We start from the raw sequence: 23,815 nt of genomic DNA, 5'->3' as shown, positions 1-23,815 counted from the left end.
CAAAGCGATTTTGTTATTCTCATTGGAAGTTACGGGGAAATAAGACTCTCGCTGTTTTTAATTGAAAATGTACAGCTGTGGAGCGGGCAGTGCACAGGGGCTGTGTGGGTGTTTGAGTGAAAAACCAAACAGATTTATATATGAAACAGCAGCCTGTGTAGTGATGGGGTTTTACAATACAGTGTTTCAGTGGCAAGGGTGAAGGAGGGGGATGCTCACATATGGAGGTGTCCACCTGCTCTACCACACTCTGCAGGGCGCTCTCCTCCTCCTCCGTCCGGCTTCTCTTCCCCACGTTCCTCAGCAGCAGGGGGTAGCGGGTCAGACGTTGCAACGGCGCCACCAACAGGTCACGCAACTGCAGCCTCCGACACTCCTGGTTCCTCTCACACCACTAGGAAGGAAGGGGAGAGAGAGAGAGATATCATCTTTAACAACATCCTCAGCTCTGGCATCTTCCCCAAAATTTGGAACCAAGGACGAATCACCCCAATCCACAAAAGTAGAGACAAATTACAATAACAATAACTACCGGGAGATATGAGTCAACAGCAACCTTGGGAAAATATTCTGCATCATCATTAACAGCAGACTTGTATATTCCCTCAGTGAAAACAATGCACTGAGCAAATGTAAAATTGACTTTTTACCAAATTACCGTATGACAGACCACGTATTCACCCTGCACACCCTAATTGACAAGCAAACAAGCCAAAACAAAGGCAAAGTCTTCTCATTCTTTGTTGAGTTCAAAAAAGCTCGACTCAATTTGGGATGAGGGCCTGCTAAACAAATTGATGGAAAGTGGTGTTGTGGGGAAAATATACGACATTATAAAATCAAGTGTGCAGTTTAAATTGGCAAAACACATTGCTTTCCACAGGGCAAGGGGGTGAGACAGGGATGCAGCTTAAGCCCCACAATCTTCAACATGTATCAACAAATTGGCGAGAGCACTAGAACAGTCTGCAGCACCCGGCCTCACCCTACTAGAACCTGAAGCCAAATGTCTACCATTTGCTGATGATCTGGTGCTTCTGACCCCAACCAAGGAGGGCCTACAACAGCACCTAGATCTTCTGCACAGATTCTGTCAGACTTGGGCCCTGACAGTAAATCTCAGTAAGACAAAAATAATGGTATTCCAAAAAAGGTCCAGTTTCCAGGACCACAAATACAAATTCCATCTAGACACCGTCGCACTAGAGCACACAAAAAAACTATACATACCTCGGCCTAAACATCAGCGCCACAGGTAACTACCACAAAGCTGTGAACGATTTGAGAGACAATGCAAGAAGGGGCTTCTATGCCATCAAAAATGTGATGTGCCAATTAGGATCTGGCAAAAAGTACTTGAATCAGTTATAGAACCCATTGCCCTTTATGGTTGAGCTCTGGAGTCCGCTCACCAACCAATAATTCACAAAATAGGACAAACTCCAAATTGAGAGACTGCATACAGAATTCAGCAAAAATATATTTTGTGTACAATGTAAAACACCAAATAATGCATGCAGAGCAGAATTAGGCTGATACCCGTTAATTATCAAAATCCAGAAGAGAGTCATTAAATTCTACAACCACCTAAAAGGAAGTGATTCCCAAACCTTACATTGACTATGTACAGACTCAGTGAGCATAGCCTTGCTATTGAAAAAGGCCACCGAAGGCAGACCTGGCTCTCAAGAGAAGACAGGCTATGTCCACACTGCCCACAAAATGTGGAAACTGAGCTGCACTTCCTAACCTCCTAACAAATGTATGGCCTAGAGACACATATTTCCCTCAGATTACACAGATCCACCAAAAAAATAAAATACATTAATTGATAAACTCCCAGATCTATTGGGTAAAATTCCACAGTGTGCAATCACAGCAGCAAGATGTGTGTCCTGTGGCCACAAGGTCAACCAGTGTAGAACAAACACCATTGTAAATACAACCAATATTTTTGTCATTACAACACTGTATATAGACAATGACATTTTACAGTTTGGAACCTTTGTGAGTAAGGTTTACTGTTAATTTTTTATTGTTTATTTCACTTTTGTTTATTATCTATTTCACTTGCTTTGGCAATGTAAACATGTTTCCCATGCCAATAAAGCCCCTTAAAAAAGAAAAAAGAGAAAGCACGGTGGGAGAAGAGAGAGCATGGTGGAGAGAGGCGCAGGGGGAGAGCGAGAGGGGGAGAGCGAGAGGGGAGAGCGAGAGATGGGGAAAGAGAGAAAGAGGGAGAGAAAGAGTAGAGGGAGAGAAAGAGAGGGAGCAAGAGAGGGGAGAGAGCATAGGGGGAGAGAAAGAGGGAGCAAGAGAGGGGAGAGAGCGTAGGGGGAGAGAAAGAGAGGGAGCAAGAGAGGGGAGAGAGCGTAGGGGAGAGAGAGAGTTAAAGCCAAATTAAGTACTATAAGTAGGTTGATAAGTAAGTGTGTGACAAAATCAGATATTGAGAGAGAAAGCGATTGCGTAAGAGCGTGGGAGAAAATAAGAGAGAAGAGAAGAGACAGGTCAGGAAGTAAAAGGTGAAAGAGAGCAAGTATTAGGGAGAATTGAGGGCCGGGGTAGGGTAGGAGTGAAAGTGAAGTTGTGAGAAAGAAATTATCTCAGCTGAGAGCAAAGAAACAGCAGGCTTGCAAAAGAGTCTCAATCGCAGGAGACTAATTGTCACATTCCAATTGTCAGCAAGCCCCAGTGACTCGGTGTTCGTTCACACTTGACCCAGTTCTATCCTACCTTACTGCATAATTGTGTGTGGTTGTTAGGGACAGGGAACAGCGCAACCTTGCCCCAACCAACCCTGATTTATAGTTCCAAATAAGCAGCACTTGGCGGCTGCGGCCTGCAGTGTACCTTCACGTAGGAGCCAAAGTCCTCTCTGTGCTTCAGGCTGTCCAGATAAAAGAGTGCAGTGGAATAGTTGAGGCAGTACTTCTGCAGACAGTGGCATATGCTCTCCTGGATCGCCTGCCAACAGATCGATATATATGTAAATGGTTAGCTAAGCAGTAAGCGCATAGAGAAACAAAAAGAGCCCATTAAAAAGTTTATTGGCCGTGTACACAGATTTGCCGGCGTTATACCACAGTGGTTTCCATCTTTTGTGACTGTATCCCCAACTGAATTCTGCTCTGCCATGAGTACCCCTGAAGTACCCCCTCGTGTGCATTTTACCAGTAGACATATGGTCTCATGAGTACCCGCTATGGATCGGCCAAGTAAATCGCTCTGGATAAGAGCGTCTGCTAAATGACTCAAACGTCAAAAACCACTATTACAGCAGGTGCAGCGAAATGCTTATGTTACGAGCTCAAACAGTGCAGTAGAATGTCTAATACAACACAAATAATGCAACAATTCCCATAGAGACAGTATATCATTTGGAAAAGACAAAAAAGCTGCTGGGCCACATGAAAAACGGTGCTTCGTATTCATAGATAATTTCATGGAGGGTGATGAAGAGATTTACGTCTAGTGTACCATGTGAGTAGGTCACTTAAAGAAATAAATACACATTATAAATACAAATAATAAATATGACTAATTATACAGACACTAATGATTTTATACGTGTTCTCTGGTTTATAATGGAGTGTGTTTCAAGTTTAATTAGTGGTATGTACAGGATACACATGGTATACACCGTCCAACCAAATGCTTACTTGCAAGGTTCCTTATCAACAACGAAACACAAAATAATAAAAGATAAGAATATAAAGTAAATGGTCCAGTAGAACAGAATATTCTGTGTGTGCGTGTAAACACGTGTGTGTGTGTCCATACCTTGTGGAGGAGCTCCAGCAGGGTGGGCCCGGCCCCTGCTAGGGTGGGCCCGGCCCCTGCTACCGGGATCTTCCAGGACTCCTTGATGACATGCAGCAGGCTGGTGAGGAAGCCAAAGCTCACCTGGGGAACAACACATCACATTACAGAGTCCAAAAGAAAATGTAATATCATAGATAGACAAAGTCTACATGAAGATGTCATGCCACAGACTATTCGTATAATGGAGATAATTCCATCCTACAATGTCTTGTAATTGTACTGCAGGTGACTATCTTGTTGAAAAAATGTAAAGCAAAGCAGCACTCTCAAATTTCTATAGATTTTTTTTCAGTAAACACTAAGAGACCAGAGGTCATAGTATGAGAATTCAATCCTTCAACATGTAGCCTAGATTAAGATGATGTCGATGAAGATTTGACGTCGTGATGGGGAATATTTAGTGACTTAACTTTGGAATTTCATTTTGATATGTGGATAGCATGTGGTAAACCATGTCCCATCCAAGGCCCAGTCCCAAAACAAAGTGCATTCGCCTTCGCCCCCTTCACTGCCATGGTCAGTCATCCATCTGGGACGTGGGTAGCTAGTTTACCATGCGTATCCCGTACATACGGCTAATAAAAAAAATATGCAACTTCAAGTCCTACTTTACTCACAGTAGTGTCTACCTCACTGCCTCAAGACAGCCCTATCATCCTACATGGAAGACAGCACCCACACAGAATCAGTACCGGTGTTGGAGTGGGACTAGTGTGTTACCATAAGGACTCAGTCTCACAAGACACCTAATAGAATGCTATACTATCATAGTACACAATAATAGAGACGAAAAATTAAATGAACATGCCAAACACATTTTCCAAGCTTGGGATAATAAAGATCTAATCTAATCGACAGGGCTAGCACAATTATTATATAACTGATGGTTATGGATGAAGACAGTCATGAGAATAAAATAACACATTCAGAAAAAGCAGTCAAAAAAATTGTGTCTGTCCTATATCTAGGAGATATAAGAAAGAACAGGAAAAAACACACACATAAATTCATATAAAAAAAAGGAAAAGTCCCCTTTTCAGGACCCGGTCTTTCAAAGAATTCGTAAAAATCCCAACAACTTCACATGCTTGTTCAATGAACCATAAACAATTAATGAACATGCACCTGTGGAACGGTCGTTAAGACACTAACAGCTTACAGACGGTAGGCAATTAAGGTCACAGTTATGAAAACTTAGGTCACTAAAGAGGCCTTTCTACAGACTGAAAAACACCAGAAGAATGATGCCCAAGGTCCCTGCTCATCTGCGTGAACGTGCCTTAGGCATGCTGCAAGGAGGCAGGAGGACTGCAGATGTGGCCAGGGCAATAAATTTCAATGTCCGTACTGTGAGACGCCTAAGACAGCGCTATAAGGAGACAGGACAGACAGCTGATCATCCTCGCAGTGGTAGATCACGTGTAACAACACCTGCACAGGATTGGTACATCGGAACGTCACACCTGCGAGACAGGTACAGGATGGCAACAACAACTGCCAGAGTAACACCAGGAACGCACAATCCCTCCATCAGTGCGCAGATTGTCCGCAATAGGCTGAGAGAGGCTGGACTGAGGGTTTGTAGGCTTGTTGTAAGGCAGGTCCTCACCAGACATTACCGGCAACATTGCCTACGGGCACAAACCCACCGTTGCAGGACAAGACAGGAATGGCAAAAAGTGCTCTTCACTGACAAGTTGCGGTTTTGTCTCACCAGGGGTGATGGTCAGATTCGTGTTTATCATCGAAGGAATGAGTGGAACACCAAGGCCTGTACTCTGGAGCGGGATTGATTTGGAAGTGGAGGGTCCGTCATGGTCTGGGGCAGTGTGTCACAGCATCATCGGACTGAGCTTGTTGTCATTGCAGGCAATCAACGCTGTGTGTTACAGGGAAGAAATTATCCTACCTCATGTGGTACCCTTCTTGCAGTATCATCCTGACAATGCCACCAGCCATACTGCTCGTTCTGTGCGTGATTCCTGCAAGACAGGAATGTCAGTGTTCTGTCACAGCCAGTGAAGAGCCCGGATCTCAATCCCATTGAGCACGTCTGGGACTTGTTGGATCGGAGGGTGAGGGCTGGGGCCATTCTCCCCGGAAATGTTTGGGAACTTGCAGGTGCCTTGGTGGAAGAGTGGGGTAACATCTCATAGCAAGAACTGGCAAATCTGGTGCAGTCCATGAGGAGATGCACCACAGTACTTAATGCAGCTGGTGGCCACACCAGATACTGACTGCTACTTTTGATTTTGACCCCCCCCCTTTGTTCAGGGACACATTACTCCATTTCTGTTGGTCACGTCTGTGGAATTTGTTCAGTTTATGTCTCAGTTGTTGAATCTTGTTATTTTCTTACAAATATTTACACCTGTTTAGTTTGCTGAAAATAAACACATTAAACAGTGAGAGGACATTTATTTTTTTGCTGAGTTTATGCATATATGCACATACATACAGTTGAAGTCGGAATTTTGCAAACAATTAGTATTTGGTAGCATTGCCTTTAAAATGATTAACTTGGGTCAAATGTTTTGGGTAGCCTTCCACAAGCTTCTCACAATAAGATGGGTGAATTTTGGCCCATTCCTCCTGACAGAACTGGTGTAACTGAGTCAGGTTTGTAGGCCTCCTTGCTCGCACATGCTTTTTCACTTCTGCCCACATATATTCTATAGGATTGAGGTCAGGGCTTTGTGATGGCCACTCCAATACCTTGACTTTGTTGTCCTTAAGCCATTTTGCCACAACTTCGGAAGTATGCTTGGGGTCATTGTCCATTTGGAAGACCCATTTGCGACCAAGCTTTAATTGATGTCTTGAGATGTTGCTTCAATATATCCACATAACTTTCCTCCCTCATGACGCCATCTATTTCGTGGGGGGGGGAGCAAAACGGAGACCACCATCATGAAAGTCTCCTCTTTACATAGAGTGGTCATATAGTAGTTTGCAGGTCAAATCATTCAGATGCTACAGATGTTTTTGTGAGAACACCGATTTTCGGGATGTCTTATGGTCTGACAAACACTGCTCTAGCTCTGCCACCTTTCACCGCAGATGTGGAAGTGCAACATCAGCGGATGCTATGGATTGAGACGCATCCAAAGCAAAAAAAACACATTCCAAACTGACGGATTTTGATGAGGATATTTGTACTTTACTTAGATTGATGCACTGTTGGCGTCAATTGACTCTAGGGGGTAAAAAAAAAACTTTAGGAACAAACAGATGACTGAAGATGGAACAGTTTCTGCGATAATGGACTCAACATGATAAAAGTTTGTTGCTCCTTGCTGAAACAACCAAGGTACTGTAGCAAATGAGTCTTTGGTTGCCTATGCAATGCCCCCCCACAATGCAGCAGCACACATAGGAATAGAAACTGGCAATTTGATTGGTCAACTCATTACATGGGTACACTCAATGGCTGCCTGGTATTGTGATGCAAAAATGTCCATGGTAATGTAAAATGTTCATTCAAATTATGTTAGCTGATGTGGCTCATGCAATGGAATGCATTTATTTTTGTCAACAAACCATTGCACATATTGATGGTTACACTTCCTGCTTTGCACCAATGGGTACACTTGCAATGACTGCCAGTCCCATTATGCCATCATTGACTTCTATATCAGCACATGCAGTCAGGAGAGAAAAAGAGTAAGTATGTGAACGGTTATTGGCTGGCCAGTTAGCATCATCCAAAATTCCATGACATTCACAGCCCTACTAATCCAATCTAATGTAATATACAGTATGCATCTCTACAGTCTCACCAGACACAGCTCATTGAGGTTGGCAAACAGCCTCCAAGTGTCCACGTCAGACAGGTAGTCCCTCATCTGCAGGTTGGTCAGCGTGGCCAGAAACACCTGAAGGACACAATATTTATTTATATTTTTTATTAAACACAAAAACATTAAATATATTATATATTACACAATGGAACACAAACAAGAGGGAGGGGTTGGATCTGTTTTTGCTGTTTTCAATTTCATCAAAGCTGAAGAAAGAGTTCCCCCAACAAAGTATATTTTAGAAAGGGACAGTGTCAATTCAAAGGAAAGGCCTGTTCGAAACATCACAACATGACATTTGTGTTCAAAAAGCCACACAAAGCACAAGGTGTTTGGTTGCAAATGGTGAGCTGCCATTCCTGTTCATAAGTGTGTGGGAGGGGGGGGCGTATATCTAGTAAGTCACCTCTTTGAGCACCATGAGCTGATCCAGGAAGTAAACACACTCGCTGGTGAAGAGTTCCCAGATAGCTTCCTGTCTCTTGTAGTCTTGAGGGTCACAGTCAGACATCAGCTGAGATGAATCGGAGTCCCTCAGGAACTCCTCTAGAGAACAGTCCTGGGGATGGAGGGAATGATAAAACAGATGGATGGTTGGATAGATGTTATTTGAATAATACTAAAACCATAATGCACGGGGGGGGACTGATTCGTTGTGGTTTTAACACGGCTGTGCCAGTGCGGTCATAAGTACAAGGCGACAGCATTCTGTAGCCTGTCTTGTTACTATCCTCAATGCTGTTATCGTCTGCTGTCTAGCTACAGTTTAAAAATGTATGCTTGTCATGTGCATAGGCCAACAAAAGTCTTATTCCCGTTCAATGTGTCATTTATATGTTTCAGGGGCTTCCCTGTTCCTGTAGTAATTCCTAGGAGCACTGACTCAATGATGACTGGCTCCCAAGTTACAAACGCAGACACGTAACAATTAAATATTACACAGCTAGGAGGAAAAAAGGCTTCTTCAGCTCTGGTGTTCATTGGGCTTTCCTCACCTTGTACTTCTGGAAGTCTGTGTCCCTCCAGTCTTGAATCTGTTCCTTCAATAGATATTTCTCAATATCAGATGCAGTGCGTGTAGTCGTCCCTTTAGTCTGAGAGGAACAAATACAGGTTAAATAGTAAACATTACTTGAACAATCAATTCATTCTTTACTATAGGTATGAGTGTCTGTCTAAGTGGGAATGTGTGTGTGTGTATAGTAAGAGTGAATGTGTGTGTGTACGAGTGTGTCTGTACACAAAAGCATGTGTGAGTGTTCGCGTGTGTGCATGGTGGAACAGTGAATGACAGTACACACCAATAGTGTTTTGTTTGTATATTTTCCCATCTATCTATCAGTCTGATCAAACACCTTCAATATGAATTGATTTGGATTGAATTGGTTTGGCTCAGTGTTGTTGACACATGATGAAATCTCAGAAGGCCATGAGAACAAAGGGGAAGAAAATGTATTCATTAATATGCTTTGATTAAAAGTGGGTCAGAGAACAATATCCTAAATTTCATTGCAGCTTCCTGAACACACTGACAGCTTCAAAGCAATATCAACCAAAACCACAAACAACTAGGCTGACTGGTGGCAGGTCACGCTAGCTAGGGCGAGTAGCAGGGGGAGAACAAACAGGCAGCACACATACCGTGCCACGTCTGGAGAAAGGCCACTTGGGTTTCTTGGTGTCTGTGGAAATGGAGAACATGGTTTTGTCATTATCTACAAAGGCCTGGCTTCATAGTTCTTCTGTTGCGAAAATGTGATGAAGAAAAAAAAAGTGATCCACAGGATGTAGATAGGATTTTACAGGAAATCAAGTTAAGTGTAAACAGCCTTATCATTTTGCCTGAATGTGGCAATAATCTGAAAATAGTTAAGGAATGTTACTTATATATTTGGGTAAGTGAACTTCTGATGCAGTTACTAAAGTTATAGCTAGGTAAACATAGGAATTAGTATTCTAATCCCTAATTCTAACTAATTCCTAATATTAAATAGTAATTTAATAGGATCTCCTTGTAGGTAACTAAAATAATATAACAAATAACACTGATCACCGTTGGCCTACAACCTGGGCTTATAAGGAATCAAAAACAAGCTGTTGACAAACATCTTGCAAAAAAGTGCAGAAACTGAACTTTGGCGTTAACCTGAGAAGTTCAGTATGTCCGCCACCCCATTGGACACAAACAGGTCCCCCGGCGAAACATCCAATCCGGGTAGACTGACCACCACAGAACTCCGCCTCCTCTCCTGCAGTCTGGTGGAAACAGGAAGAGATCAGGTTATCAGAGTGAGTGAGGTGTAATACATGAGGAATAGAGTAGGTCAGTGAGGTACAGCATAATACAGTTAGAATATTCTGTCTGTGTCCCCCATTATGTTGATAAATGTACCTCATTTATTACACCATTACTCAGTCATTATTAGAACTGTATTATGCTGTACCTCACTGGCATACTCTTATTACACCATTACTCACTGTTATACAATGATATACCTCATTTTGACATACTATATGCCTCCGGATCTGGCAATACCGGTGTATAGTTTTGTTTGCTGTGTTTTATATTCTATTCTATATTATTTTTGCACCTTCGGGTAACAAAAGTGCTTTACTACCACTACACCCACTATCACTACCTCTACACCTACTATTCACTACCAATATCCACGACTACTACCACTACACCCACTATCCACTCATATTATGTAGGCAAATCATACCGCTGTTTCTAAACTCCTTATTCGCTTGCTTGTTCACATTGCAGTGAGTACACATGGTATTTCAACAATGTAGAAAAATGTAGAAATGCCTAAAGGAATTCAGTTATTTCTGGCTAAACGGTCTTCTTGGCAAATTCTCCAGTAATAATGACAATGAGTAATGGTGTAATAAATTAGGTATATTTATCAACATGGGGTCAACAGACAGAATATTCTCCGATAATTGGATCTAACCATGAATCAAGCCGAATTAATGAATTAAAGACCGCCAATTAAAGCCCCCATGCAGTCTTTATAATTGTATTTTTAAATCATCGCTGTATGTCTAATAAATCATTGTGTTTTTTTAATGAAAATTACTCCAAAATACATGTTTTATAATATATTTCCCTGAGCCTCCTTGGGTCTGTTAAATGCTAAGTCTGATCATGTGGGCGTTAGGAAACAAATATTACTATATTGACATAGACAGGCGTGATTGGCAAATAGGATGGTCTAGATCCCACCCCCATACCCAGAAGAACAGTCATTGGTCATATTGTGACATCATGACATGGGCCAAAATTTCCATCCCACCTGAACAGGCTGAAAATCCAGCCTTCATTTAAAAAATTATTATTATTATTTTATTTTTTACACAGCTCATACACAAAAAGGGAATCATCATCATTTTTGCAATTTCAGAGTGTTATTTAAACTTTTTTTTGTGATGGAAATATATATATATATTTTTAAGGAAAAACTCCTCTTTAACTGCACTACGCCTTTGAGGAATTGATGTGTTGTTGACATCTAATGCATTCGTTATGTAATTTATGGTAGAAAGTATGTCATTTTTTACCTAAAAGATAGACAACAACAAAAAAACTACTATTAATGGAAAATTAAACACTAATATATCTTGATTAGATAAGTATTCAACTCCATGAGTCAATACATGTTAGACTCATATTTAGCAGGGATTACAGCTGTAAGTGTAAGATGGCGCTGGAGAAAAAGGCAGACGTTTTACGTGCCCCCAGCCGATTGTGCCTTCTTGTTTGTTTATTTGCAAAACATTTGTATTACTTATTTTGTACATAATGTTGCCGCTACAGTCTCTTATGACCGAAAATAACTTCTAGACATCAGGACTGCGATTTTTTTTTAACCTTTATTTTACTAGGCAAGTCAGTTAAGAGCAAATTCTTATTTTCAATGACGGCCTAGGAACAGTGGGTTAACTGCCTGCTCAGGGGCATAACGACAGATTTGTACCTTGTCAGCTCGGGGATTTGAACTTGCAACCTTCCAGTTACTAGTCCAACGCTCTAACCACTAGGCTACCCTGCCGCCCCACTCACCACGGACAAGCAGAATACTTTTTTTCCTTTCACGAGTTTGACAAGCCTGACGCAAAGGATATACTGCTTCCTCGGGAACAGGCCCTGATCCCTGTGATCTGCATGAAGAGGAGGCGGAGAAAGAGGGGGCGAAGGGCGGGCTGTCTTCTGAGAATTCGTAGGCGATCAGATAAAACCCCACTTTCCTCCATTCTGCTAGCAAATGTGCAGTCCTTGGAGGATAAAATCGACGAGTTACGTGGAAGATTAAACTACCAACGGGACATTAAAAACTGTAATATCTTATGCTTCAAGGAGTCGTGGCTGAACGACGACACTATCAACATACAGCTGGCTGGTTATACGCTGCACCGGCAGGATAGAACAGCGGTGTCTGGTAAGACAAGGGACGGCGGACTATGTATTTTTGTAAGTAAGACCTGGTGCACGATATCTAAGGAAGTCTCGAGCTATTGCTCGCCTGAGGTAGAGTATCTTAAGATAAGCTGTAGACCACACTACTTACCGAGAGTTTTAATCTATATTTTTCGTAGCTGTTTACATACCACCACAGTCAGAGACTGGCACTAAGACAGCATTGAATGAGCTGTATTCCTCACCCAGAGGCGGCGCTCCTAGTAGCCGGGGACTTTAATGCAGGGAAACGTAAATCCGTTTTTACCAAATTTCTATCAGTATGTTAAATGTGCAACCAGGAGGAAAACTCTGGACCACCCATACTTTGCATACAAAGCTCTCCCTCGCACTACATTTGGCAAATCTGACCATAATTCTATCCTCTTGATTCCTGCTTACAAGCTAAATTTAAGCAGGAATCACCTGTGAATAAATCAATAAAAAAAGTGGTCAGATGAAGCAGATGCTAAGCTACAGGATTGTTTTGCTAGCACAGAATGGAATGTTCCGGGATTCCACCGATGGCATTGAGGAGTACACCATATCAGTCATTGGCTTCATCAATAAGTGCATTGATGACGTCGTCCCCATAGTGACCATACATACATACCCCAACCAGAAGCCATGGATTATAGGTAGCATTCGCACTGAGCTAAAAGGGTAGAGCTGCCGCTTTCAAGGAGCGTGACTCGAACCCGGAAGCTTATAAGAAATCCTGCTATGCCCTCCGACAAACCATCAAACAGGCAAAGCGCCAATACAGGACTAAGATTGAATTGTACTACACCGACGAGCGTCAGAGCCGGATGTGGCAGGGCTTGCAAACCACTACAGACTACAAAGGGAAGCACAGCCGAGAGCTGCCCAGTGACACGAGCCTACCAGATGAACTAAGCTGCTTCGAGGCAAAAAAACCACTGAAACATGCATGAGAGCATCAGCTGTTCCAGAAGACTGTTCGATCATGCTCTCCGCAGATCCACCCCAATTTGCATACCACCCCAACAGATGATGCAATCTCTATTGCACTCCACACTGCCCTTTCCCACCTGGACAAAAGGAACACCTACGTGAGAATGCTATTCATTGACTACAGCTCAGCGTTCAACACCATAGTGCCCTCAAAGCTCATCACTAAGCTAAGAACCCTGGGACTAAACACCTCCCTCTGCAACTGGTTTCTGGACTTCCTGACGGGCTGCCCCCCAGGTGATAAGGGTAGATAACAAACACATCCGCCATGCTGATCCTCAACACAGGGGCCCCTCAGGGGTGCGTGCTCAGTCCCCTCCTGTACTCCGTGTTTACTCATAACTGTACAGCCAGCCATCATTCAATTTGCAGATAACAACAGTGGTAGGCCTGATCACCGACGAGAACCTATAGGGAGGTCAGACACCTTGCATTGTGGTGGAAGGACAACAACCTCTCCCTCAACGTGATCAAGACAAAGGAGATGATTGTAGACTACATGAAAAAGAGGACCGAGCACGCCCCCATTCTCATTGACGGGGCTGCAGTGGAGCAGGTTGAGAGCTTCAAGTTCCTTAGTGTCCACATCACGAACAAACAAACAAACATGCTCCATGCACACCAAGACAGTTGTGAAGGGGGCACAACAAAACCTATTCCCCCTCAGGAGACTGAAAATATCTGGCATGGGCCCCCAGATCCTCAAAAGGTTCTACAGCTGCACCATCGAGAGCATCCTGGCTGGTTGCATCACTGCCTGGTATGGCAACTGCTCGGCCTCCGACCGCAAGGCACTACAGAGGGTAGTGCGAACGGCCCAGTACATCACTGGGGCCAAGCCTCCTGCCATCCAGGACCTCTAATCCCAGGCGGTGTCAGAGGAAGGCCCTAAAAATTGTCAAAGACTCCAGCCAGTTCTCTCTGCTACTGCACGGCAAGCGGTACCGGAGCGCCAAGTCTAGGTCCAAGAAGCTTCTAAACAGCTTCTACCCCCAAGCCATAAGACTGCTGAACATCTAGTCAAATGGCTATTTGCATTGCCCCCCCCCCCCTCCCTCTTACACCATTGCTACTCACTGTTGTTATCATCCATGCAAAGTCACTAATAACTCTACCTACATGTACATCCTACCTCAACTAACCGGTGCCCCCACACAGACTCTGTACACATTGACTCTTTGGAAACTGCATTTTTGGTTAGTAAGCATTTCACTATAAGGTCTACTACACCGGTTTTATTCGGCGTATGTGATTAATAAAATTTGATTTGAGTCTTTCTGGGTAAGTATCTAAGGGGGCAATTCAGACCAGTTATGCACAAGTAAATTGTACTTTTTTCCCTTTTTATGCACTTCTCTCTCTACATGTATTCTGACCATGAACTTAAGCAAGGGGAAATTGCCCGAGCAAGTTACACATTTGGGGTGGAGATCAAAGAAAGAGGTGTCTATGCAAGTTCCAATTGGAAAAAGCATCCACTTATTTTTTTCTGATAGAAATAACAGTATTCTCAATGCACTGTAATTTAAAAATGTATATGATAACAGTTATTTGGAACCAAACAGAAAATCATATCAACTTAACATGTTGCAGCCTCTTTTCCACAGTAAAGTAGGCTATAAATAGTTATGCCGCTATTCAACATTTTAATTGTATGAACTCATAATTTGCGGGGTTGAAATTTGGAGACCCAAGCTTTAGGCTTCTGTACCGCCAAACCTAGAGTTTATTCATAATGTTTTAACTATATGCCCGGGCTTACCTCAGTGGCTCATATTTAACATGATACAAGTTGTAAATAAGAACTATCGGGAGCCACCGTCAATAATACCCACATACAGTACCAGTCCAAAGTTTGGACACAACTACACATTCAAGTTTTTTTATTTAAAAAAAAAAAACTATTTTCTACATTGTATAATAATAGTGAATACATAAAAACTATGAAATAACACATATTGAATCATGTGATAACCGAAAAAGTGTTAAACAAATCAAAATATATTTTATATTTGAGATTCTTCAAAGTAGCCACCCTTTGCCTTGATGACAGCTTTGCACACTCTTGGCATTCTCTCAACCAGCTTCACTTAGAATGCTTTTCCAACCGTCTTGAAGGAGTTCCCACGTATGCTGAGCCCTTGTTGGCTGCTTTGCCTTCACTCTGCAGTCTAACTCATCCCAATTGGGTTGAGGTCGAGTGATTGTGGAGGCCAGGTCATCTGATGCAGCACTCAAACACTACCCTTCTTGGTCAAATAGCCCTTACACAGCTTGGAGGTGTGTTGGGTCATTGTCCTGTAAAAGTACAAATAAAATGATAGTCCCACTAAGCACAAACGAGATGGGATGGTGTCTCGCTGCAGAATGCTGTGGCAGCCATGCTGTTAAAGTGTGCCTTGAATTCTAAATAAATTACTGACCGTGTCACCAGCAAAGCACCCCCATACCACCTCCTCCATGCTTCATGGTAGGAACCACACATGCAGAGACCATCGTGGTTTCTTTGCAGCAATTCGACCTTGAAGGCTTGATTCACACAGTCTCCTCTGAACAGTTGATGTTGAGACGTTTCTGTTACTTGAACTCAGTGAAACATTTATTTGGGCTGCAATCTGAGGTGCAGTTAACTGTAATGAACTTATCCTTTGCAACAGAGGTAACTCTGGGTCTTCCTTTCCTGTGGCAGTCCTCATGAGAGCCAGTTTCATCATAGCGCTTGATGGTTTTTGCGACTGCACTTGAAGAAACTTTCAAAGTTCTTGACATTTTCCGGATTGACTGACCTTCATGTCTTAAAGTAATGATGGACTGTCATTTCTCTTTGCTTATTTAAGCTGTTCTTGCCATAATATGGACTTGGTATTTTACCAAATATGGCTATCTTCTGTATACCACCTCTGTCTTGTCACAGCACAACTGATTGGCTCAAACGCATTAAGAAGGAAAGAAATTCCACAAATTAACTTATTTGCACACAAGTTAATTGAAATGCATTCCAGGTGACTATCTCATGAAGCTGGTTGAGAGAATGCCAAGAGTGTGCAAAGTTGTCATCAAGGCAAAGGGTGGCTACTTTGAAGAATCTAAAGTTTAAAATATATTTGGATTTGTTTACCACTTTTTTGGTTACTACATGATTCCATATGTGTTATTTCATAGTATTGATGTATTCACTATTATTCTACAATATAGAAAACTAAGAAAGACCCTTGAATGAGTAGGTGTCTCCAAACTTTTGACTGGTACTGTGCATTTCTAACTGTCACTTAAGTGTTTGTTTCCTTTAATATGTAGCTCACATTTCACATTATTTCCATCAGTTTACCTTTCTTTCATGTCTGTGTAGTTGTTCCTAAGGTTGGCTAGCATTAGTGGATCATGTTAGGTTAACGTTGTGCAATAACTTGGGACCTAGTGGAATTCAGACCACACGCAGTGGGTTAAACCTGGAGCAGTTTACGATGACTGGACCGTTGTCATTACAGTTCAGTGATTAGTGAGGATTAGGGTAGATTTATTGGACTAGCCTATTGTTCAACCACTATTGTATACTTTTTCACCTTCCAATATTTGATGGATTGAACTTGAATCAGGATTAATCAAACCACTACATTTTTGTGCATAAAGGCTCTCCAAACCAGTTGTTACTCACCCTAAACTTTGTCTAAACAAAAAAAACAAAAAAATCTGAGTATCTATCAGTTAGTGCTGAAACAGAGAAATATGCATTTATTTAGATGGCCTTCTTTGATCCCTAATATTCTGAACCTGTTCTCTCAATGTATTCTAGGTGACCAAGTCTAGAAGCAACAGGACCCTACAATGCTTCTAGCCCCAAGCCATAAGACTGCTAAATAGTTACTTAAATAGTTAACCAATAGCTACCAGGACTATCTGGATTGACCCTTTATGCGCTAACTCGTTTGAGTCATCACCTACACTGCTGCTACAGCTTATTATCTATCCTATTGTCTAGTCACTTTATCCCTATGTCCAGTACATATCTACCTCAATTACCTCATACCCCTGCACATTGACTCGGTACCCTGTGTATATAGCCAAGCTAGCGTTGCTCATTGTGTATTTATTCCTTGTGTTACTATGATTTATATTTTCTCTCTGCATTGTTGGCAAGGGCCTGTAAGTAAGGATTTCCCTGTTAGCCTACACCTGTTGTTTACAATGCATGTGACAAATACAATTTATTTGCTTTGAGTCTGTTGACAAAATGCCAATTAAAGGTTCAAAGGTAAATGTAGTGAAAACCCTATTGAAAGAAAACTCGACAAGAAAATCTGTTGGCCAGCAAATAGAAGGGTTTTCTGTGGTTGAATGCATTTCATGCTTGGTCATGTTCATTAGGGCACAACAAAGCAAAACATTTTGCAATGGAAAACAATCTGTTTTTTCCCCCCTCAGTTTGGTGCTTAATGAATACGATCCCAGTTTCCTAACTGTATGACATAGTTCAGAGCGAGTCGGTTATAGGCAAATTCCCTTCCTGCCATGAAATAATGTCCAGGCAGTGTGGTAACTGCAAGCCACAGTGCAGGTATTTTTGGCTAAGCCAAGTGGGGACACATAACATTCAAATTATTCTGTGGAATAGCATGCAACACACCTACCTATTATGGCAAACCTTGTCCTGTAAAATAGAGACGAAAGGGCATCGGTTAGGATAAGTATATGTTGAACATGGCTTGTTATACAGCAGATACTAATGTGAAAGAGTAAACACAGACAGATGTACTGTGCTATCGTTCACTATCTAAACATTAAGGATTGGTTTCTTGGACACAGATGAGCCATAGTCTTGGATTAAGAACATTCAACAGAGAATCTCCATCGAACATGCTTTTTAGTCCAGGACTAAGATTAATCGGTGTCTGGGAAACCAGCCCTAGGAGCTCAATGATGATTAGAGCCTTGGGTGTGATTTGAAAGGTACAGTGTACATAACACAACTCAACATTAAACAGGGCTCCTGGTCCTACATAACACGGCTATATCCCTCACAAACAAATTCAACATTTCAAATCGGTGTTTTTTTCATGTGGTCGTTTGAATTAGAATAGCCCTCTAATATCTGCAGAGAATGTCGTGACTATTGAGAATGGCCCAAGTTGAATGCCGGGAGCCGAATGAAAAGACCCCCCCATCCCCCTTTATATTTTTCTATTGACCACTGACCCCACCATTATTGGGTGACTGCTGACGGTGGTGAATAGGAGGCTTGTGGAGGAGCCTTACTGCCTTCCCATGGCCCCTTGGAGCTCTGTCTGAGTGAATGAGTGAGTGAGTGAGTGAGTGAGTGAGTGAGTGAGTGAGTGAGTGAGTGAGTGAGTGAGTGAGTGAGTGAGTGAGTGAGTGAGTGATTGAGGCTTGCTGGGTGGTGGGGCTGCGCTGAGCTGTCAGTGCATGTAACTGCTGATTCATTTGCTGTCAAAAGCTGGCATTGTGAGCAGCCACCACAGGAGTCCAGGGAAAATGAGAGGGCTGCTACCCAGGAGGAATGTGGTGGAGGAGCTACTGGCCATCTGATTTACAAGGCTCGGATAAAAACTCATAAAGCCAGTGTGGCATATGGGTGCAATTCATGCTCAACTGAATCATTTGTGATTATAACATTAACTCACCTGATCATCTGGAAATTCAAAGTCTTTACTAAATCTTTGCACACCACGTGCGGACAGAGATTCTTGTCTCGTGCAAGTGATACCATTGTTAAAAGTCTTTGATCTATGCGATCTGCTTTTTCCCTGGCCTGCAGATGAATTGGGCTGATTATCATGGTGGTTTTCGCCATCGGGAGGGGGGCAGGCCGCTAACGGAGACTTGTGCCTGTGTACTGGCGAGAGGGGACTCAAAAGGAATGGTGTCTCTTCCGTACCCGACTCCTCTTGTGTGCTATCCATCCTCACCGGGTCCCGGAAGTCCACCTGCGGACGTCGCGTGCTCCTCATCCTCCTCAAGGTGGGGGACGTGGAAATGCGAGCCGGGGCCTGTCGGTCAAACTGGGTGAGCAAGCAGTCGGCCTCGACCAACGACGCGTGTTTTAGTTTGGAGTGCGTTCTGGCCAAATCTATATGCATGATAAACGGGTTGCTGGTCTGCGTCTCCTTTTCGTCAGTGGGTTTCAAGACCGTTTGCGTCTCAACATTGGTCACCCCCGTCACAGCCTCATTCTCTAGCCACTCAATGTAACTCCAGTCCAAAATTCTCTCTGTGTCCTGGCCATTCTCATGCACTAGAACCTGTTTCAGAGTAGACATATTGAGCAAGACGGCATTATAGGCCTAATGTCAGAAAAAGGGTAGTCCGTTGGTGTTTTCCGTTGGTACTTGTCTTTAACCAGGTGTGTTGGGGTCAGATAATCCAGGAGCATTCCACTGGCAGTTTATCAGCAAGCAACTACGTTTCAGACACGTTTCTGGGAAATAAACAAAATATCTGTATTAGGTAGGTCTAATTCAAGAGCCTACGAATTAAACAAAGCAGTCTGGGCGTGCAGTCAAGTCAATCTTTTTTTGTACAGAGTTCAGATCACGTTGTGAAACATTGAAATTATGGATTTGTGAGCTGCATACTTAGCACATGTTTTGTCAACAGAAGGTGGGGGAAGTTAGCTTACAGTTGGTGTTCATAAGGTACAGAAAGTAGGCCCTCTAACAAGCTCCAAGACTACTGTCGCCTTAGCTACAGATTGTACACCAGATAATGTGATACACGACATGGCCAAACACCTCAATCATGAGCATTAATATGGAGTTGGTCCCCTCTTTGTTGTTATAAGAGCCTCCACTCTTCTAGGATGTCTTTCCACTAGATGTTGGAACATTGCTGCGGGGACTTGCATCCATTCGTTCACAAAAGCATTAGTGAGGTTGGGCGATTAAGCCTGGCAAGCAATCGATGTTACACCTTTGGGATGAAGTGTTCGATGGAATTGAGGTCGGGGCTCTGTGCAGGCCAATACAAATTCTTCCACACTGATCTCAACAAACCATTTCTGTATGGACCTCGCTTTGTGCATGGGGGTATTGTCATGCTGAAACAGGAAAGGACCTTCCCCAAACTGTTGCCACAAAGTTGTAAGCACAGAATCGTCTAGAATGTCATTGTATGCTGTAGCGTTAAGATTTCCCTTCACTGGAACTAAGGGGCCTAGCCCGAACCATGAAAAACAGCCCCAGGCCATTATTCCTCCTGTGTTGGGGCAGGTAGCATTCTCCTGGCATCCGCCAAACCCAGATTTGTACGTCGGATTGCCAAATGGTGAAGCGTGATTCATCACTACAGAGAACACGTTTCCAGATTAACAGTTCTTGTGTTGACCTTGCTTCCAGAGGCAGTTTGGAACTCCGTTGTGAGTGTTGCAACAGAGGGCAGATTATTTTTACACGCTCCAGCACCCGGCGGTCCCGTTCTGAGAAAGAGGATTAGCCGTTTCCACTTCAAAATAACCGCACTCACAGTTGACCAGAGCAGCTCTAGCAGGGACTAACTTCCTTTTTGGAAAAGTAGCATCCTATGGTGGTGCTACGTTGAAAGTCACTGAGCTCATCAGTATGGGCCATTCAACTGCCAATGTTTGTTTATGGAGATTGCATGGCGGTGTGCTCGATTTTAAACACCTGTCAGCAAAGGTGTGGATGAAATAGCGGAATCCACTCATTTGAAGGTGTGTCCACATACTTTTGTATATATAGTGTAGATGTTTGGCCGAATTGAGAACATAGATACTATCGCGAAGTTATGGTTGCTCGAAAATGTACTGTGCTACGCCACACAGTACCTACCCTGTAATGCCCAGTAATGGATACCAAAAATCTTGGCGAACAATCTGTAGCTATCGTTGCCTGTTAAAAAAAAAAATGTAGTCTTACCTTCGTCATTGTCGATAGTTATGGTGTTTAAAGCTCACTTAAAACCCAAATATTGTATTATTGAATAAAGTGCAACAGTGGAGCTGCACTACACTGCAATACCGTATCAGTTCAGTGTAATGCAATGACAGTTTATCGCGTGGGAAACAAAGAACCGCACAAGAGCCCCATGCACCTGATCCAACTTTCCAATACTCCAATTAGACGTTTTCATTGGGCCACTTCAACCCATGTAAAGTGCTATTCAATCAAATCAGGTAGGATTGTTTCATAAACACATGAGAATTCCCAACAATAAAAAATAAGGACCTATGAACACTTTAGCGTTGTCGCAGTGTGCGGATTGCAATGGAGAAACCCCGCAAACCCACGAGGTGATTACAGTGAGAAAAACATGATATAGGCTACATTTACCATCACCCAATGTTAGTCTAAATAACAACAAATTACTCACATGACAAAAGTGTAAAAGGTGTCGACTGAAGAAGAGCAAATCCAGCTGTGTTTACTCCCGGCAGTGTGTCGTGTCTCCTCTCTATTCCACAATGTCTCATCCGTCGCGCTGCGCTCGGGGTTGTTCATGCCAATCAGACCGCCCTATGAAACAAAAAAAGTGTAGGCAACTCCTGGTACTAGTCTCGACCACTGTTCATACTGTTCCTTTTCACATGACAAAGCTCAGAGATTTGTGTAATGCCTCGGAAAGATATCGTGCGTGCGTGTCCAATTGTTTCCTACACGACATTTGAACGAGTGTTATGAGTCAACGAGAAAGTTTAGTTCAGACAGTGGATTTGTCCGCAGTGCTATTGTGACATGTACGGTGTAATCAGTGGGAGGAACTAAAGGGCTGTTCTTATGTTTTCCTACTAGTATTTTTTATCCATCGTTGAGGTAAAGGTATGTGAACAAAGAGAGGATCCGCTACATCACGTGCGTGTAGGGCAGTGCACAGACCTTTGGGGGTTGCTTAAAAATGTTTTTTAATAAAGGGCCACCCCCCCTAAAAAAATCGACTTTCATGATTCATAACAATACCAACTGCCTCTGTAGCCAAAATGTCAACATATGCCTATTTATTTTCTACAACAAACACACTCACTTGTCATTCCCCAATGTAAGCAGATGACACGGTAGTAACTAGTTACCACAACCACAAAGTCGTACACCCGGCCTATTTCTACTATTTCTCTTTTAATACTGTGTTTTAAACCTAACCACACGACTAACCTTATGGCTAACCCTAAATTAAGACCAACAAGCGATTTTTTGATTTCATACATTTTTTCGATTTACCCCATTTTTACTTTGTGGCTGTGGTAACTAGTGGAAACCGGTTGACACTGGAGTGAAACTGCATTCTTGTCCGCAACTTGTTTTGTCAATTTTTTTCCCGTATTGTCCTCACCTGATCCCGCAACAGTTCGATAACTTCTGTACTTTACTATTGATATTTTTGACAACTTTTACTCCATTAGATTGCTAAAGAAAATAATGTACTTTTTACTCCATACATTTTCCCTGACACCTAAAAGTACTCGTTGCATTTAGAATGCTCAAGCAGGATATACAGGGGTGTTGTGGAGCAGGTCGAGAGCTTCAAGTTCCTCAGTGTCCACATCACTACGGAACTATCATGGTCCACACACATCAACACAGTTGTGAAGAGGGCACAACAACACCTCTTCCCCCTCAGGAGGCTGAAAATGTTTGGCATGGGCTCTCAGATCGTCAAAAGTTCTACAGCTGCACCACTGAGAGCATCTTGACTGGCTGCACAATGTTTGAAATGCTTGAAATACAATAATATATATAAATATAATATACATAATATAGATTGCAAGGCGCTACAGAGGGTAGTGCAGACTGTACATCACTGGGGCTGAAATCACTGCCTTCCAGTACCTCTATACCCGGCGTTGTCAGAGGAAGGCCCAAAAAATTGTCTGACAATAGCCACCCAAGTCATAGACTGTTTTCTCAGGTACCACACGCAAGCAGTGCCAATACACAAAGTCGGGAACCAGCAGGACCCTGAACAGCTTCTACCCCCAAGCTATAAGACTGCTAAATAGTTAGTTAAATAGTTAACCAATATCTACCCGGAATATCTGCATTGACCCTTTTTGCATGAACTCTTTGACCCATTACCTACGCTGCATTACTGTTTATTATCTATCCCGTTACCAAGTCACTTTATCCCTACCTATATGTACATACACTATATATACAAAAGTATGTGGACACCTCTTCAAATGAGTGGATTTGGCTATGTGGAAACTTCTAGGAGCAACAACAGCAGAGTCGCAAAATGTTGGGCCACACAAGCTCACAGAACGGGACCGTTGAGTGCTGAAGCCCGTAGCCGTAAAAATAGCCTGTCCTCGGTTGCAACACTCATTACCGAGTTCCAAACTGCCTCTGGATGCAACATCAGCACAAGAACTGTTCGTCGGGAGCTTCATGAAATGTGTTTCCATGGCCGAGCAGCCGCCCACAAGCCTAAGATCACCATGCACAATGCCGAGTGTCGGCTGTAGTGGTGAAAAGCTCGCCGCCATTGGACACTGGAGCAGTGGAAACGCTTTCTCTGGAGTGATGAATCACGCTTCACCATCTGGCAGTCCGATGGACAAATCTGGTTTAGAGAATGCCAGGAGAACGCTACCTGCCCAAATGCATGGTGCCAACTGTAAAGTTTGGTGGAGGAAGAATAATGGTCTGTAGCTGTTTTTCATGGTTCGGGCTAGGCCCCTTTAGTTCCAGTGTAGGGAGATATTAATGATACAGCATACAATAACATTCTAGACGTTTCTGTGCTTCCAACTTTGTGGCAACCGTTTGGGGAACGCCCTTTCCTGTTTCAG

At 42.9% G+C, this 23,815-nt stretch overlaps 1 protein-coding gene across 1 annotated transcript in view; it reads right to left on the bottom strand.

Annotated features, from left to right (window-relative positions):
* LOC115109550 (pleckstrin homology domain-containing family G member 7-like) overlaps nt 1-21,886 on the bottom strand; it is a 33,827-nt gene extending 11,941 nt beyond the window's left edge. Inside the window, exons 1-11 of the mRNA XM_029634554.2 lie at nt 21,403-21,886; nt 18,699-19,492; nt 17,688-17,707; nt 9,772-9,881; nt 9,267-9,307; nt 8,621-8,719; nt 8,032-8,184; nt 7,605-7,700; nt 3,784-3,906; nt 2,854-2,967; nt 220-394 (exon numbers count right to left, since the gene is read on the bottom strand). Of these exons, the coding sequence (XP_029490414.2) occupies nt 220-394; nt 2,854-2,967; nt 3,784-3,906; nt 7,605-7,700; nt 8,032-8,184; nt 8,621-8,719; nt 9,267-9,307; nt 9,772-9,881; nt 17,688-17,707; nt 18,699-19,334 (1,567 nt within the window). The 5' untranslated portion in view covers nt 19,335-19,492; nt 21,403-21,886. The remainder of the gene's footprint in view (nt 1-219; nt 395-2,853; nt 2,968-3,783; nt 3,907-7,604; nt 7,701-8,031; nt 8,185-8,620; nt 8,720-9,266; nt 9,308-9,771; nt 9,882-17,687; nt 17,708-18,698; nt 19,493-21,402) is intronic.
* Nucleotides 21,887-23,815: the final 1,929 nt, after the last annotated feature.

This window comes from Oncorhynchus nerka, linkage group LG25 (genome assembly GCF_034236695.1).
Source record: "Oncorhynchus nerka isolate Pitt River linkage group LG25, Oner_Uvic_2.0, whole genome shotgun sequence".
NCBI lineage: Eukaryota > Metazoa > Chordata > Actinopteri > Salmoniformes > Salmonidae > Oncorhynchus > Oncorhynchus nerka.
The sequence above is the reverse complement of the archived record's forward strand: the minus strand, read 5'-3'. Positions and strand labels throughout refer to the sequence as shown.